Raw genomic sequence first — 17,591 nt, forward strand, 5'->3', positions numbered from 1 at the left:
TGGAGGCATCAGATAGATGTGTCTCTCTCCCTCTCCCTCTCCTTCTTCCTTTCCCTCTCCTTTCCTCTCTCTCTAAAATCAACTAAATATAGAAATATATATTTATATATATAAAAGCCTAAGCAACTGTTACGCACACTGACCACCAGGGGGCAGATGTTCTACACAGGAGCTGCCCCCTGGTGGTCAGTGCGCTCCCACAACCAACTTCCTACAGCCAGCCACCCTCCTGCGGTCCCTCCACTCTGGCCTACCGGCCTAATCGGCCTGATTGCTAGCCAGGCCGAGGGACCCCACCCATGCATGAATTCATGCACCAGGCCTCTAGTATACTAGTTTGTGTGTGTGTGTGTAGAAGCTGCATGACAGAAAGGTCATGGGTTACCTTGTTTGGTTTTCAAAGGCCAGGTGTGAGGAGGATGTAGATCTGTCCAGAGACGTCATATATGCACTCCTAGGACTCATGATGAACTTGTGTCTTCAGTCTCCCTTTGTCTCTGAGGTACAGTATTCTTTTCTCCCTACCTTGAACCCTGGAACAACCTAAACACATTCTGTTGCATAGACTGTTCTCATTTTCACCAAGAGCTAGAAGCCCCTAGAGCCAGCACGGGCCGTGGGACTGGGAAATGCTGGGAGACACTCTCTCTGCTTCACTGAGGGATAGATGAGTCACTTGGTCAGGTGCTCATTCAGAAAAAATTGAGTGTGCAGGATGAGCACACTGCTAGGTCCTGCATTTACAAAGTCAGATAAAACGTGGTTCCTGCCCTCAAGGTATGGTGCCCTGTAGTGAGGGGAGATCAGTAGGTGTTGTGAGGGAATGTGGTGGTGCACAGGAGGGTGGTCAGCTCTCATCAGGACTCAGAGGAGAGCTCCATCAAGGACTCTGATGACCAGAGCATTCACAGTCCCTTCTCTGTCCCCATGGCTGCAGGTCTGGGCCGCAGAGGTGAGCAGGAGGTGCATGTTGCTGCTGAACAGCCAGGACGGAGGAGTCCTGACAGTAAGATCAGGAGAGCCAGAACAGCATCCTTTGTTCTCCTTCATGTTGTCGTAATGTTGGTGCATCTTACCCTTCCAAAGGCATCACATTTTTTATATTCTGCCAACTCTCTGAGGGATGGGGAGGGCACGCTCCTCAGAATGGTGCCCATAATCGCACAATCCTCAGACTTGCCTTCAGCTTCATGGGGTTTGGTGAGCACTGCCCAGCACCCCATCTGTGGAGCCGCCTAGAGTCCAGGAGCCCTTTGGTGTCTGGTCTGGAACTTATCTGATTTGTCCTATTTCAAGATATCCTTGTGCAAATGGAATGGGTCCTGCGATTTTATGTAGAATCTCTTTTCCATGATCAACAGAACCAAACCCAGGTTTTCAAGCCAGTGATCCCAGAGGCTGTTTAAGCATGCTGGCCTTAGCCCCCTTGGAGGTAGATGCTGGAATGGCTTTTAAACTCCGTTTCCATTTGGATAAGAAAACGGAGAAGGCGGATGGGGAGCATAGTGCGTCAGGGGATACGGATGTGGTTCAAGAGGCTATTTGCCAGAATCCCAGGATGTGGTATAAATGCACATTAAGAATTACCCCAACTTTCCCGCCTATTAGGGCCCCAAAGCCTAGGAAAATCACTGGAGTCACATTCAGGGTATCCTGGGAAGCCAGCCCTTCAAAGCTCACAGACTGGAGGCTGGTTCCAGGATGGGGGTAAAGGTTCTGAGTAGACCAAGAGCATCCTATTTGGAGCTGGCATGCCCACACCTCCCTGAGGTCAGTTCCGGCATTGTAGGGGGTTTTTAACCTGGGCTCTAGGAACTCGTGGCAGGTCTGCAGTTCCTTGGAACCCACTGCAATTGTATAGAAAATTCTGAGTGTATGTGCATTTTCATGGGTGGGGGGCAGCACAACTTCCATCAGATCCTCAGAAAGGATCCATGACCCCCAAAGTGGTGAGCACCATTGTTGTTGGGTATTGGATTTTCTGGGTGGTCCAAATCAGGGATAGGGAACCTTTTTTTCTGCCAAGGGCTATTTGGATATTTATAACATCATTCTTGGGCCATACAAAATTATCAACTTAAAAATTAGGCTGCTATATTTGGTCAGACATTTAATTAACTCACCCCCATGCCTTGGCAGGACCAGACAACATGATTCTGTGGGCCTTCCATGGCCCACGGGCCATATAGGCCCTACCTCTAGTCTAAACCTAAAGCTAGGCCAGCACTAGCTTCGTGCTAACCATTCAGGACTCCCTTGGCCAGACTTTCCCAGGACTCTGCATGTGCCACAGTTGGGGGCAGCAGCTTCAGCAGGAGAATCGGTCCTTCCTTAGGGTGCTCTCTACTGTCTCGAGCCTGGAAAGAGATCTGTGCTGTCAGCTGTGGAGACATTCCAGCCCCCGAGGGAAGCAAGACTGATGTCGTGCTAACACAGTCTATGCCTTCTCCCCTGAGACCTCTTAAAACGAGGCTACAGGCATTGGGGGGAGTAGAAACCCACGTCAACAAAGTGAACAGTCAAGAGGACACCAGTGGGTCAGGAGAGGCAGAGCTGGAGAAACCTGGGTGTAGAGCACAGACTGAGGGGCACACCCCTGGGAAAGGGACCCTGGAGAAGATGGCACCTTCCAAATGCCAGGTGCAGCAGGGCAGCAGTGGGAGCCTAGGGGACTGCACTCGGCAGCCCCCGTCTGACCCCGGGCACAGAATCTGAGCACGTTTCTTCAGAGGCACCGGGAGACCAGAGAAGACGTGTGTGCTGCCTAGTATCTGGGGGTGCCACCTGCCACTTTCTCACCAGCTTCCCATAAACACAGCAGGCCCAAACATACTGTGTTATCTTTTTCATAAGTGTGATCAGCAGCTAAGGGTCCCTAGACATTTCAGGAAAGCCATACACATAAATAGAAAAACCACAATAAACAGAAAAATTGACCAGAAAAACAAACAAACACAGATGGTGTAGGAAAAAGCAAAAAAAGTAATAACTATTATGTGTATCCTCAGAAAAATTCAAAGTAGTATTATAGCCAAATTGTAGTAATAGCTTTCTATTTCAAAGAATTAGAACGGGAAGTCTCCCAGAGAATAGAACAAAAAGACAGTTCAGAACAAATAAAGAAAAACTAAAAGACCCAAAGGATCAATCCAGGAAGGCTGCCCTGGGCCCTGGTGGCAGCACCGCGGAGTGGCCAGGGCTTACAAAAGGCGAACTGGGTGGCCTGTGTGAAGCAGAAATGAGCGGAGCCACAATGCGCCAGGGACAATGTTCACAGCCCTTTGAATGGCCTGCTTGGCAGCTGCATTCAAAACAACAGTGCTTGCTACTTGGCCATGACATATTTTTAAGATCAAGGTGCAAACTTGGCTTCCAGTGTTAATGGTTGTTTCACCTCCCCCTTGTTCACTTGTAAAGGTCCTCAGCTTGTCTGAAAGGAGCTTTGAGTTACCCCTCACTTTCTGCTTCCCTAGAGAGCTGCTGGCGTTCTCAGCCGCACCCTTCCTTCCTCCCTGGAAATCGTCGCGGAGGCCCTGAGAGCAGGAGTGGTGAAGAAAATGATTAAGTTCCTGAAGGTAAAATGCCGTCATTGCTCACAACCTCTGGAGTTTCCAGGAACGTCTCATTTTATTTGGGGAAGAGAAGTGAGGTGCCGCTCTTGCACCCCTGCTAGATTTCAACCTTGAATGGGGAGTCTCTTCTGCATGTCCACCCAGACTGTGCTCTGAACATCAACAAAAGAGTGGAGAATAGATAAGTAAACTGTTCCCCAGCTGGGTGGCTCAGTTGGTTAGAGCATCATCCAGATACACCACGGGTGTGGGTTCCATCTCTATTTGGGTCACGTACAAGAATCAACCAATGAATGCAGAAATGGGAGGGACAACAAATTCTCTCTCCCCCTCCCTCCTTGTGTTCCTCTAAGTAAGTAAGTAAATAAATTAAATAGGTAAACTGTCCATTAAATACACATAGAAACCCTGTGTCCGAGCCTGTCTTACACATGCATGGCCTCTGTCCCAGAAAACGATGGCCTGAGTAACTCCCACCAAGGCTTCTCAGCCTCTTACTCTGCTCGCGTTTTCCCGCTCCCGGCGCTTTATCCAGTTGTCTGGAGGATGGAGGATGTAACTCCACTGTGAGATACGCAGGGTGCAGCTACAAAAGGATGTAACGAAAGGCTGTTCAGGTTTCCCTGTGATAGGAGTGCAGTGAGTCTAAGCGAGTGGGTACAACAGGTAACCAGACTCACCCGGAAGGGCGAGGGGACACATGCAGCTGCCATCTCTGGATCCCTCCTGCGATAGCTGTGCCCAGCAGGGTCACTCACCCGTGTTAGCGTGGTGACCCCGTGGGAGACTTACTCATAAAACTCCGGGCTTACAGGGCCAGGAAGCATGCTTGCTGTGCGTGGGGCTGCTGCGCTGGGTCAGGGACAGTATTGAGAGCGCAGGACAGGGCAGTCTGAGTTTCAGCTGCCGCTTGCATGATGACTGTCATTCACTCTGGACAGCTCTTGCAAACCTGCCAGAGGCTGCCGATTGCATGCACACACGTGGTGTTATGCATGCATATGTGCACCGTGCATTAGGCTATGATTTGACAGTTGTCACCTCGTAAAATGATGTAGGTCCCTGATGTTCTCTGTGCAGGCCTGGCAGCCTTGGCAAGTCAGCCCTTGTTCTCAAATCCTGCAGGGAGCGGGTCCTTCCCTCCCTTTTTGGTTGATCTGTCAGTCGACAGCATCGTTCTCTTCTCAGCCACTCTCACAAAGCCTTGCCAGGCGATTCCTCAGGTGTACGTGTCAGGCCTGCACCCCCTGGTGTGGGCTGTGCTGGGGGAGGGGGTGAGTGCCACTCCCTCCGCAGGGCCACGCTCCTCTGGAAGTGCGCCCGTTCTCAGTGGGCCTCTCTTTTAGATGTTAGGACGCCACGAGCAAGTCACAGCTGCTCACTGTGGTTTCTGCCAAGAACAGTCGCAGGATTGATGGTATTTTTCTAATCTCATTCGCAATCTAGGCGGGAGGCCAGACCGCCTCGCGTTATGCCGTGAAGACCCTCGCCGTCTGCACTAACAGTTGCCATGAGGCACGAGAGGAAGTGATAAGACTGGACAAGAGTAAGTGATGCTTTCGTTAAGCGGAGCCCACACCCCAGAGGCTAGTCATCCTTGAAGCTGCAAAGGGAACCGCAGGTGAGCAGAAAGGAGGGACTTAGTGGAAAGCCACTACCTCTCCCCGGCCTTCAGCTGTGCTTACACTGTCAGATGCCATCTCACCCTCAGCTCGGAGAGCATTGAATTAGCCTTGGGCTGTGCACAGGTAGCAGGCCCAGGCTGCAGACTCAGGTAACAGGGTTGAAGCTGGGAGCTACTGCCTGTGGCCAAGTTAAATTGAAATTGTTTCTAAAGCATTCTGCTTAGACCGACCGACCTAACATGGGTTCTCCTCTTTCATCAGGGGAGAAACAGGTTCAACTTTTAGTGAGCAAGGACAGTCACCGGAGTCTGAGCCTAGTGTTGCTCTAGTAACTGAGATCGGCTGCAGGGTTCCCAGGCCAGGCAGCCTGCTGCTGTTCTCCTTACCCTCCCCTGGAATGTGCCAGGAGGGGACTCACCAGGGCCTCTCCAAGCAGGCAGGAACCTTTCTTCTGGGCCCTATTGCTTGCCCTGCAGCCCAGGATGCAGGCCCGTGGCCTCCCACTAGGGGCTGTCAGGTGGAGAGTTGAGGTAAAGGCTGGGGACTTTAGAGAAGACAGCCCTGCGTGCCTGCCACGCAGCATTCACCCACTCCCATCAGTGTTGTGCCAGACGCTGCCCAAGGCCTCTGAGGTACGTCAGAGACACACACCGAAAGGAGCCGATGGCACGCAGTACATTTTTGCTAAATGAGGGAGTGACATGCCCTATCTCAGAGCTTCTGGGCACCTCAGCGTCCACTGACACCTCCTCGCGCCGTCCATCCCTCTGCCAGCCTTCTGCTTGGGATTTGGAGGGACCGATGCATGTTCTCCTCCTGCAGACTTCAGTGTTCTCATGACGCTGCTCAGCTCGGAGGATGAGATTCTGGTGGGCAACGCCGCCCTCTGCCTGGGGAACTGCATGGAGGTGCCCCAGGTGGCGTCCTCCCTGCTGAAGACAGACATCGTGCAAGTCCTGTTGAAGCTCGCAGCCCGCGATGTGGGGGAGAGGGCTGTGCCGCTGAACGCAGGGATCGCTCTGGGGAAGCTGTGCACGGCCGAGCCCAGGTGTGCGGGGCCCCTGGTCATGTTTCAGAACAAGCAGGCGCCTGCCTGGCTGGGCTCTGCCCCGGGAGCCCTGGTTCCTTCCCTGCAGAGAGGGTTGGGCCCTAGTAGCTGCCTCTTGGAGGAAGCCTTCCCTGAGGGAACTGGGGGCCCTCAGGCTCCACCCAGTGAGGGAAGACTCTTATCTGACAGGGATTTGCTTCCTGCCATTGTCCTTTCTGATTCCACTCCCTCATTCTCCATCCTCCTCTTTCCACTCTTTCCTCTCCCTGTCACCATCTCTCCTCTCTCCCTCCTTCTTTCCCCTCTACTTTTCCAAAAAGAGTTAGCCCTCCCCTCATTCTTGTCTGCCCAGGGCATGAGCATATGGGAGAAGGTCCAGTGCCCATAACATTCTCCTGCTGGAGCAAACCAACCTGAGACGTGGACAAGCCAGGGCAAGCCAGCTCTGCTCTAACCACGTCCACTGCTCCTGTTTAGCTCATACTCTGTTCTTTCTGATGCGTTTAAACGTTTAAACTCCTAGTCATTCACGCTTCCAGCCGGTGCCGCCGTGGCTGCATGACGGAGCCCCAAGCCCCGGCATAGAGGGGTGCCTCCCTTGGCCGGGAGGGTGTCCGGCCTGCCCTCTGACTCCTCCTCCGTGGAATGAGAGGGTTGGCCTGGATGGCATCCAAGGTCCTTTCAAGTTCTGTCTGGTTGTTCAAACGGGAGGAATGGAGAGTTTCTTCCACAGAAAGCATGGCATGTTAGCTAGTGTGAGCTCAGAGTCCCGAGAGCAGGTGCCATCGGATCAGCTGTCACACCCGCCACTCAGCGAGAGTGTTGGCAGTGTCTGCGGGCCTCCCTGAGGGCTCCAGGGCCCCAGCTCGGCCCCTTGCCACCTTCCTGCCAGGGCTAGTGAGGGGCGGCCTGGGCTCAGCAGTCCGCACACAGGTCCTGGAGCTTGTGTTCCAATTACGACAGGTTTGCTGCTCAGCTGAGAGAGCTTCATGGACTAGAAATTCTCAACTCCACCGTGACGCACATCCAGGATTCTTGAGGCATGTGGTGTCTGTGCAAACCCACAACTGCACGCCCTGGGTTGCTCCTGGTTAATAAAATCCTAAAATAGCCACTCAAGAACCAAATACTGACTTTCCGAGTCTGTGCCTGTGGTTTTCATTGGCAACAGGAGAATGGGCATGAGGCCAGCTGCCGCGGCAGGACCTGCCTGCCTGCCCAGCGGCCCGTTCTGCAGAGGCTGGGCTCCAGCAAGCGAAAAGCCAGGCATCATGTAAGTGACGGTTCTAGATGGAAGCTGTGTTCTGCCAGCCTCCCCCTCCCCATCTGGGTCGTTCCTGGAAGTGCTGCCTGGTGCCCTCCTCCAGTCAGACTGTGCTCACCCCATCCTGTGTGTCACTAACTCCCACAGATGCAGACATTCATTTCCCTAATCCACCTGCACTCTCACCCCATGCCCAGAAGCCCCTGCTCCCCTGCCTCTGCCCTAGGTCCACTCTCAGACTGCTGGGGCCACCTCTGCACCCCAAGTCCCTAAGTGAAAAGTCCAGTAAGTGACATGACTCTTCCACTTCTCAGTACATGTACTGAGCGCTGTAGGGAAGGAGGCGGGACCTGTGTGGTACAGTGAACACCAGAGTCCTGGACCAAAGTCCCAAAGACTTATGGTCCTACCCTACTTCCTGGCAGCTGTGTGACTTTGGACAAGTCACTTAACCACTCTGAGCTTTGGTAGCTGCTTCTGTTAAAACTAGAATAATACAGGCCCAGCCTATCTCCTGTATTGCTGCGAAGATTAAACGACACTTTAGAAGTAAAGGAACTTTGGGGATTACAAAGTGCTACACAGATAGGACATATTGTCAGGTTCCATCTTGAGGTCAAGGGAGTTGACTATGATGTCAGCTGGATTACATCTGAGTGGCCCGGGAAGGGGTAAAACACAGGTCCTTTAAGGAATCGGAGCTGGACCATCTCTGGACCCTGCAGGAAAGGGAATCTTCCTCCTAGATTTTGTTCATCAGACCCAAGAAATGGCTTTTCACGAGTCAGGTGGCTCTTAGCTTACATGAAAAACTGCTCCTGAAGCCAAGATAGGTCACTGGCACTTGGGGGGCTGGAGTGAAATCAATAGCCTGGAGACCCTCACTGTGGGCCCAGGGAGCCACGTGGGGCTGGAGCAAGCTGGCGGGGCTGTGACAGCGCTGTCGCGCTGGCCCTGCGTGGCAGGCAGGTGACAGCCACAGGAGCGGCCAGGGGCTGCCCGCTCAGTCCCATCCCGCAGACACACGCATCTGAAGGGGGAACTGAGTGGCACAGGGAGACGGCTTGATGCTAACAGAGCACAGAGAAGGAAATTGGAGGCTGCGAGATGTGCTGTCTGGGGAGAGAATCCTGTGGAGCTTTAAAAATGGAAAGGTGCCCGTGTGCGTAACCAGCAGGCTGTCGCCTCCACGGGAAGTCCCGGCCCCTCCTCCCCCTCTTCAGCTGCACTCCTCCTCCCCGGCTCTTGAAAATGGCTATTATACATCTAATCTCTTCCCCAGAGAGTGGGGAATGTCAAATTCTGTTACTGTCTTTGCAGCAGCAATGTTCTCTGCTGCGGAGGAGGGTCTGGCCGCTCCTGGAGCTCCCTCCTCCCAGGTGGAAAGATGGTTTACATCCCGCCGTCCGCCTTCTCCAGTGCGGGGCCGGCCCTCCAAGTCCCGTTACCGCTAACCCGTGGGACACACAGGGCTCCTGGGCGGCATGGAAAAGCCGCTTCCGCATTGAAGACGGGCTCACCGCTTCGTGCCAGGAGTCCCTGCACCGTCCTTCCCACCCTCGGGTCACGGCTTATCCCGGGAGAGCAGTGCTGGTTCCACAAGCAGAGGCGCTGGCATTGCCCACCCTAAGGAGGATGTGACCGAGACGGAAGCCGATAGCCACCCGGAAGCCCCCAGAGGCGTGAGGGACCGGTGGTGACAGCCGCCCAGGCAATGTGGCATGGCAGTTTAGAGGACAGCAGGCAGGACTGAGGGTCGATGTTGGGAGAAAGTAGCAGGAAGGGGCAGGACATGCTACCCTGGGCCAGGACACTGCTGTCAGCAATTTCCCAGGATCTGTGAGGACAAGGCCAGATGACATTCAATCCTCCACGACCTTTTCCAAAATACGGTCCCACTTCCTGAACGCCTGGAAAATGCAGGCTCTCTAGAGGGCCCCGTCATTTACTCTCTCAGCCAACTCACTCCCAGCTCACCCCCTTCCCCCATGCCAGGGGCTCTCGGTCCTCAGGGGCTGCGGCCTGCGGGTCTGCAGAGAGAGGCTGAGTCCTGCCCACGCCCTGAGCGTGTGCTCCGTGCAAGGCACAGTCACGCGTGCCTAGTGATCCTGCCGCACAAAGACCCTGAAAGGTAGGTGTCATCTCAGCTTCACTCGCCCAGATTCACAGGACCAATAGGCAGGGGAGCCCGGCTGTGGCCCAGCCTGTGTGTAACTTCTGCACGTAAAACATTCCTCCACTTCCTACACGTGGCATTAGGAAGAGGGGTCCAATTTCCTGCGCCTCCGTTTCCTTTCTTACAAAGTGGGAGCATTTGTAAGATACCCATGGAGTTCTGTGGATTGGACATAACATATGAATCCCCTGGCATCGGTCACTGGAAAAAAAGAAGGCATTAACTTAAGTGACTATTATTTTTAGGCAAGAAATTACCATGAACTCACTATCTGCCCCCTCCCACCCTCACATTTCTGCTCATCCTTTTAATGCAGGCAAGCGCTTACCTGGCTGTTCTGTCTGCCTTTTCCTCTTTCCTGTACCCAGTGGCAAACATAGGGATCCTCCAAGACCCAGCTGCCTGCCACCTGCCTTCCCCTGCTCCCTCTGAGGTACCAGACCAGGCGGGTTGAGGTTTGAGCACACCCAGGGCTCACCAGCGGGTGGCAGTGTGCCTGGCCAGGGACCCTGTGACAGGGGCATTTACATCAGCAAGGCCTCATGGGCAGTGGACTGGGAGCCAAACACTGAAGGGCCATAGTTGCTAACGTCCATGCCCCAAAGTCCCCTCCCCAAACAGATGTCAGCTGTTTGTCCTCAATTTAAAACCAGGAAAACCTGTTGATTCCCAGGACTGCATCTCCAGTACACATACATCAGGACATCCGTAGTTCTTTCTCAGCAGGCCCCGGGGCAGAGGTCCCGCACCCCTGAGTGCCCTGGAAAGGAGGCATGTTAACAGCAAGACAGCTGACAGGCACCTCATCACCTCGGGCAGCTCCAGGCCTACCGCTGCTGCTGCTCGTGTCAGGGATAACGGGCTTCTGTCATCTGAAGCCTGTGGGTGACTTTTTTAAAAACAAGACCTCAAATTTGATCTCAATTTCAAAACAGCCAAATGAAGAATGGGTTCTCCTGGAGGCATTCTGCCCCTGGGGCTGGTTTTGTGCTGGGCCAGGCTCAGCTTCCTCTGGATGCTCAGCTCTGGTTGGGAGTGGGGAGGGGCCTTGGGTGCCAGCAGTGCGAGCAGCACCTGGGCTCCCATCGCCTTGGGTTGAAGGGAGGTGCTCCGTGTGAGCTGCCGTCTGCCGGACGAACCCATTCAGCTCGGCCTGAGCAGCATGCCCCTTGTCACATGTCTGTCTATGCCTTCACATTTGCACTTTAATCTTCAGTAGCTCCATCTACTCATTTAGATCCCTCACTTCCCCGTCAAGCCTCGAGTCCATGCAGACACACACATGCACTTGCAGATGAATTTCCACGTAAAAACAGGTGAGTTCATGTGCAACGGGAGTTAGGCTAGATCAAAGCACAGATAATGAGAAATATTGGGGTGGGTGTTGAGGACGAAGGCTTCTAGCATGCCCAAGATGAAAATAATTTAGGGACCATCCAATTTCAGTATCTGTTTTATTGGAATCCATCTGACTTTATTTGCTAAATATAATGCAATGCTTAAAAATATGTAGTCTGCACACCCCACCTCCAATTTATACATAAGGAAATCAAGACTGAAAGTCAGGCGAGCTGTCTCCCAGGGGCAGAAGCCTCTGAACCAAGGGGGCGGAGAACTAGGGTCAGTTCTCAAGGCAGCCACTGGGAGGCAGTAAGTGCAGTGGCTCAAAGCCCAGCTCCACCTCCTATGTCACTGAGCCCCTTCATTGCCTGGTCTATAAAAGGTGGGGGTGGACAAGTACAATACTGACTTCATGAGTTTGTCCTAAGGATTAAATGGGAGGATTTCTGTAAAGCTCTCAGCTTCCTCCTGGGCACTTGTTGCCCAGGAAACGGTGGCCGCTGTGGTCCTTAGAGTGGAGTCGGCTGCCTCATCAATGCCCCGGCTGGCCATCCCTGTGTGCTCTTCCCAGAGTTCTTAAATACGGGGATTTTTATCAGGATTGGAAGGATCTGACTGCCAGAAGATGGGGGATAGAGAAGTGGGCTCCCAAGTTCAATACCATCCGGGATATAGACCGCCAGCAGTGGAGCGCTGGGCTGTCGAGTGTGGCAGTGGGAGTCCTGGTGTGGTGGGGGGCATGCGCAGGAGAGCATGAAGGATTCGGACCCGTGTTCACGGAACTTGGCACTGCGTTATCAATATCAGGGGGAAATAAGAAAAAGACAGGCACCGGATTAGGCTAACTTGCATTATAGTAATAGCCTCTGGGCAGATCTCCCTGTCTCGCTCCGAAGTCTAAGCCATCCTGCATACTGAAGCAGAATAATCCTCTTAAACTCCCCTTCCATTATGTCGCACCCCTTCTCGGGCACATTCTCACAACTGACAGCAGGATAAAGGGCAGACTCCTCTGCTGGTGCATGTACACGTGGTGTATTGTGTGTGTGAATGTGTGGGTGTGTGGTGTCGACGGGTAAAGGCATAAAGAGAGCATAGCGCTTTTTGAATTTTTCTAAAATTTCGCTGATCAAATACATTATCTTAAACTACCGTAAGAATTATGTTCATTCCTTGTACTGAGGAGTAAGAGCTATGGTCCATAAGTTTTAGGCATAATTTTATATGAGCATATCTGTGACTACCCCTCAAACATTAACAAAGCCACACATGCCTTTGCCCATCACCCATCCAGTGTGATCTCTCCGAGCCTCACCTTAGTCAGCTTGGTTTCAGGGTCACATTCTGCCGCACCTGAGCTAGCCAGTCTTCAGCACTGACCCTGGGTCCCCTTGTCCTCGGGGGTCACCATAGCGCTCCAGCACCTCAAGGAAGCCTGAGGCCCACTTGTGAGTGGCGGCTCCCACTGAGCCCCCTTTTCTAAGGCCAGCTCCCCATGCGTCTGCTCGCTTGCACCTGGCACTCCGGCTCCTGCTGCCCTTCCTGCCTTCCCTCTCTTTACGCCCTGCACATCCTCAGAGCCCCGACACAATCACTGTGGCTGTGCCTTTTACTACAGACTTACAGGTTTCAGCCCCCGCCAATGAAGTGGGTGCTGCTATTATGCTCCCTTTACTCCCTTGACACGTGAGGAAACTGAGGAAGGAGGGGAAGCAACCGTTGGAAGACCTGCGCTGAGGCCATCTGGACACTCTTGCCCTTGGCATGAGCCTCTTCACCACACGGCTCACCCTTCTCTGCGTCCACGGCGGCGCCTGCACTGGGAAACACTTCCTCTCTGTGTCTTCATGTCTTCTCGACAGCTAGAATTTACATGGCTGTCCCACATAGCATCCACAGGACATGCATGGGATGGTCCCCTTCATGCTTCTCCCAAGCAAATGTGGGCCCAAGGGTCTCGTTCCAAGGCTCACCAGACAGACAGTCTGTTGTTTCCGGTGCAGCCCTGCCTTGCAGCCTGTCTCCGGCAGCCAGGTAATAGCCTCCCACAGAAGCCCTTCTTCAAAGGGCTTTCATGTCAACGCACTCATTTCCTGAGCACAATGCCGTCAGATCAGCATTATTATTTCCATCGGAGAAACCGGAGGAACCATGGCTGAGCCAGGACCAGAATCCAGCCCTTACCCGCACCCCACTGCCCACTGCCCACTGCCCTGCCTCTCCTGCCATTTATATTCTGGCCCAAACAGTCGCACAGTGAAGTAGCCCGTTCTTCTCACCAGCTCCCTGAGCGTGAAGGGAAAAATGAAACTCTACCCCCTTTAAGGTTTTATCTGAAAGCCCTGCTAATCCAGCGGCAGCCTGTGAGATAACAGCTAAATCTCCCCGCTGCCAGGGATTACCTTCGCATCTGATCAGCGAGGCACATCCCAGGCCTGGATGGAGGTGAGTGTGCGGACAGGTCATTTTCTCTGTGAAATTGGAGGTGCTCGGGTTTCCAGACCCTGCTGGCCCCCCTCGGAACGGAGGGGGTGGGGAGCCCAGGGTCTGTTACATTAAGCAGCTCCTCAGACAAGGTCACTTCAATGACAGCTTGATCCTGAAAAGCCCCTTGTTTACTCAAATACTTACCAAGCACCTCCTGTGTGCCAAAGACTGTGTTAGACAATATAAAATGACTGTGGGGCCCTGGCCAGTGCTGCAAGTGGTTAGAGCAGTGGTTCTCAACCTTCCTAATGCCACGACCCTTTAATACAGTTCCTCATGTTGTGGTGACCCCCAACCATAAAATTATTTTCGTTGCTACTTCATAACTGTAATTTTGCTCCTGTTATGAATCATAATGTAAATATCTGATATGCAGGATGTATTTTCATTGTTACAAATTGAAAATAATTAAAGCATAGTGATTCATCATAAAAACAATATGTAATTGTATATGTGTTTTCCGATGGTCTTAGGCGACCCCTGTGAAAGTGTTGTTCAACCCCTAAAGGGGTCGCGACCCACAGGTTGGCGACCCACAGGTTGAGAACCGCTGGTCGGCAAACTGCGGCTCTCGAGCCACACGCGGTTCTTTGGCCCCTTGAGTGTGGCTCTTCCACAAAATACCGGCTCTTTCACAAAATACTGACTTCTGCACACGGGCCATGAAGTTTCAATTGCACTGTACGTGCGCACCCACACGTGGTATTTTGTGGAAGAGCCACACTCAAGGGGCCAAAAAGCCGCATGTGGTTCGCGAGCCTCGGTTTGCTGACCACGGGGTTAGAGCATCAGGCCCATGCACCAGTGGCCCCCGGTTCGATTCCTGGTCAAGGGCACGTACCTCAGTTGTGAGATTCCATCCCTGGTCCCTGTTCAGGGCACGTGCAAGAGGCAACCAATTGATGTGTCTCTATCTCATTCATGTTTCTCTCTCTCTGCCCTCACTCCCTTGTACTCTCTCTCTAAAAAGCAATGGTGCCCTAGCCTGTTTTGCTCAGTGGATAGAGCGTCAGCCTGCAGGCTGAATGGTCCCAGGTTCCATTCTGGCCAAGGGCACATACCTGGGTTGCGGGCTCAGTCCCCAGTAGGGGGTGTACAGGAGGCAGCCAATCAATGATTCTCATCATTGATGTTTCTATCTCTCTCTCCCTCTTCCTTCCTCTCTGAAATCAATAAAGAAATATATTTAAAAAAAAACTTTTTAAAAAGCAATGCGAAAAAAATATCCTTGGATGAGGATTAACACACAAACAAGACTGTGGTGAAATGGATACTGACTCCCGGACTCCTATTATAGCAGTAGTAGGATGTGATCAGGGTGAAAAACAAATCGGACACCAGAAAACTTCCACTTGGAGCTAACATGGTCTTGGCCGCTGGTCTATGCGCCTACATCAGGGATTCAGGAGCATCCACTGAGGCCAGAGGCCCCAGACCCGGCCCTCGGATTAACGGGGGTCACCACTCCGAAGGGCAGGTATGCAGGTGCCGGGTGCCTGCGAGGCCCGGGAAGCACCTGGGAGTCCTGCCGTCTGTCGGCGTTACAGAGTTTATAAGTGGAGGGATGGGGTCTGAGGACACGGCTTCTCATAAATGGTCTTCATTCCTACGGAACTCGGCTGGGACTTTCCTCCCAGGGGCAGGGCGGAAGCCACCAGCCTTGTTTGTCCAACCAGCAGAGCAGTAACCCTCAGAGCATCCGTGCATCACCGCTCACAACCACAGTTAGTCCTGGACTCACCTTTCCCGGGGATGTCTGCTGGGGACCCTGCCTGCATTAAAGAGCTGCCAGAGGCAGGCCCTCGTCCTGGGTGCACCACACCTCCCAGGCTCTGGAGCAATGAAGAAATATGTGTGTGTTTTCTTTTTCTCAGATCGAGTGAAGTCATAATAAATTCAGATCAGGAACTGAAATGGGAATCGTGTTTTGAAATAAGGGCTTTCAAATAGCTGGGCTGTTAGCTGCTGTCGCCGGAGTCACTGATGAAAGAAAACCACTATCTGAGGGCTGACGGGGAAAGGTCATTTGTTCTTCCACAGGAGGCTAGAGGTCGTGGCTCCAAGCGTTCTTTCCGAAGGGCACTCTTCAACCAGCAGGGCCCAAGACCGGTCCCAGCCCTGCCCCGCCCTACTACCAACTCAGGCGGACCAGCTCACCTCTCCGGGTCCGGGCCTTGGACTTCTATTTCCTTGTAAACTGGACAATTGGTGTTTGCTTGTCCCGCACCCATTTCCCCTGTTCTGGTTGTGACACCTCAATTTTTCTTGGGGATCCTGGTGCAGGAGGCAACCTGCACTCATCCCCCTGATTAAGACCACATGATTCAGGTGCAGCTGATTCTACCCCTGGTTCCAGAGAGGAGCATGAACTCCAAGACATGCCAATCACAGGACTGCCCCTCCCTTTCACCAGGGTGGCTGGCTCAGAGGCGGACATGTGACGAGTGCCAATCTGAACTCAACCCAGACTCGTGCCAGAGCAAAGCAGAGGAACCTTTTTTTCTCTCTGAGATTATTCAGAGGAGAGGCATGAATTGGGAACCACACTGGTGATGTTGCCATCTTTGAGGAGGGCTTCGCTGAGAACGGAGTCAAAATAGAAAAAAACAGAACCAACAGATGGAATTAAGGAGACCATTGAGTCCCAGATCCAGCTGTGACTCAGGCTGTCACTGGGTTTCCAGTTATGTGAGATGTCACTAGTACCCAAAGAGCCCTCATCATACTCCACACCCAGCCCATCTCCTTTATCTTGCTTACGTTCTATTACCCTGAAAGTACCAGTTTAAATGTTAAGCGTTCCTTTCTTTCCGCAACATAGTATCATCAACACTAATAAAAGAGAAAAATGGTAATTGGCGTACAAGCTACCCTTTTCATTGGCTAATCAGGGCTATATGCAAATTAACTGTCAACTAAGATTGGCAGTTAACTGCCAACAAGATGGCGGTTAATTTGCATATGTAGGCACAATGCAGGGAGGCGAAAGGGAAAGCAGGAAGAAGCCAACTGCCACTGACAGTGATTGGAAACCCAGGGGGGAGCTAAGAGCTGGGGGGCAGGGCAAAGGCGGCCCTGGGGCCGCCTTTGCCCTGCCCCCCAGCCATGATCAGAAAATCAGGTGCCTTTGCCGCCCTGGCCAGTGACAGCAGGAAGTAGGGGTGGAGCCAGCGATGGGAGCTGGGCACGGTCGAAGCTGGCAGTCCCAGGAGCTAGGGGTCCCTTGCCTGGGCCTAAAGGGAAGCCCATGATCGTGGGGCCGCTGCAACTGCGGGTCCCCGCTGCCCGGGCCGGACGCCTCAGCCAGAGGCGTCAGGCCTGGGCAAGGGGCCAATCCTGCAATTGGAGGGTGATGGGGGTCAACGCCTGAGGGCTCCCAGTATGTGAGAGGGGGCAGGCTAGGCTGAGGGACACTCCCCCCCCCCCACACCCAGTGCACGAATTTCGTGCACCGGGCCCCTAGTCCTATATAATAAAACCCTAATATGCAAATCGACTGAACGGTGGAACGACCAGTCACGATGATGTGCACTGACCACCAGGGGGCAGACGCTCAATGCAGGAGCTGCCTCCTGGTGATCAGTGCGCTCAGCCAGAAGCTGGGCTCACGGCTGGCGAACGCAGCAGCAGTAGTGGGAGCCTCTCCTGCCTCTGCTGCAGGTGGGTGGTAAGGAGGCAGGGTCTGGGACTTTGAGATCCCTGGACTGGGAGAGAGATGTTCTTAGCTAGCAGGCGAACATCCCCGAGGGGTCCCGAACTGCAAGAGGGCACAGGCTGGGCTGAGGGACCTCCCAGAGTGCACAAATGTTGTGCACCGGGCCTCTAGTTCTAACATATAATTATACTATATAAGTCACATATCAGGATATATTGCTTATTATTTGCATTTCCCACCAACATGTGAATTCCGTGATTTTTGTTTATTCTGATCACTGACTTGACCAAGTACCTAGAAAAGTGCTGACACAAAATGGGTGTTCAATAAACTTTTGTTGTTTGAATGATTAACATTTAGCAGAGAAAGACATTTAGGGGACTTTCACCAGCTCTAGCCTGGGATGAAGTCTGTTTACTCTCA

The 17,591-nt window shown here is 53.0% G+C and overlaps 1 protein-coding gene across 2 annotated transcripts in view; it reads left to right on the forward strand.

Moving 5' to 3' along the window:
* Positions 1 to 7,359, forward strand: part of TTC12 (tetratricopeptide repeat domain 12) — a 50,283-nt gene extending 42,924 nt beyond the window's left edge. For both annotated transcript variants that reach the window (XM_059707911.1, XM_059707912.1), the window contains exons 17-22: positions 404 to 502; positions 938 to 1,006; positions 3,474 to 3,575; positions 5,019 to 5,118; positions 6,020 to 6,245; positions 7,209 to 7,359. In XM_059707911.1, coding sequence (XP_059563894.1) covers positions 404 to 502; positions 938 to 1,006; positions 3,474 to 3,575; positions 5,019 to 5,118; positions 6,020 to 6,245; positions 7,209 to 7,284 — 672 coding nt within the window. In that variant the 3' untranslated portion in view covers positions 7,285 to 7,359. The remainder of the gene's footprint in view (positions 1 to 403; positions 503 to 937; positions 1,007 to 3,473; positions 3,576 to 5,018; positions 5,119 to 6,019; positions 6,246 to 7,208) is intronic.
* Positions 7,360 to 17,591: the final 10,232 nt, after the last annotated feature.

Source organism: Myotis daubentonii, chromosome 9, assembly GCF_963259705.1.
Source record: "Myotis daubentonii chromosome 9, mMyoDau2.1, whole genome shotgun sequence".
In the NCBI taxonomy this organism is placed as follows: Eukaryota; Metazoa; Chordata; class Mammalia; order Chiroptera; family Vespertilionidae; genus Myotis; species Myotis daubentonii.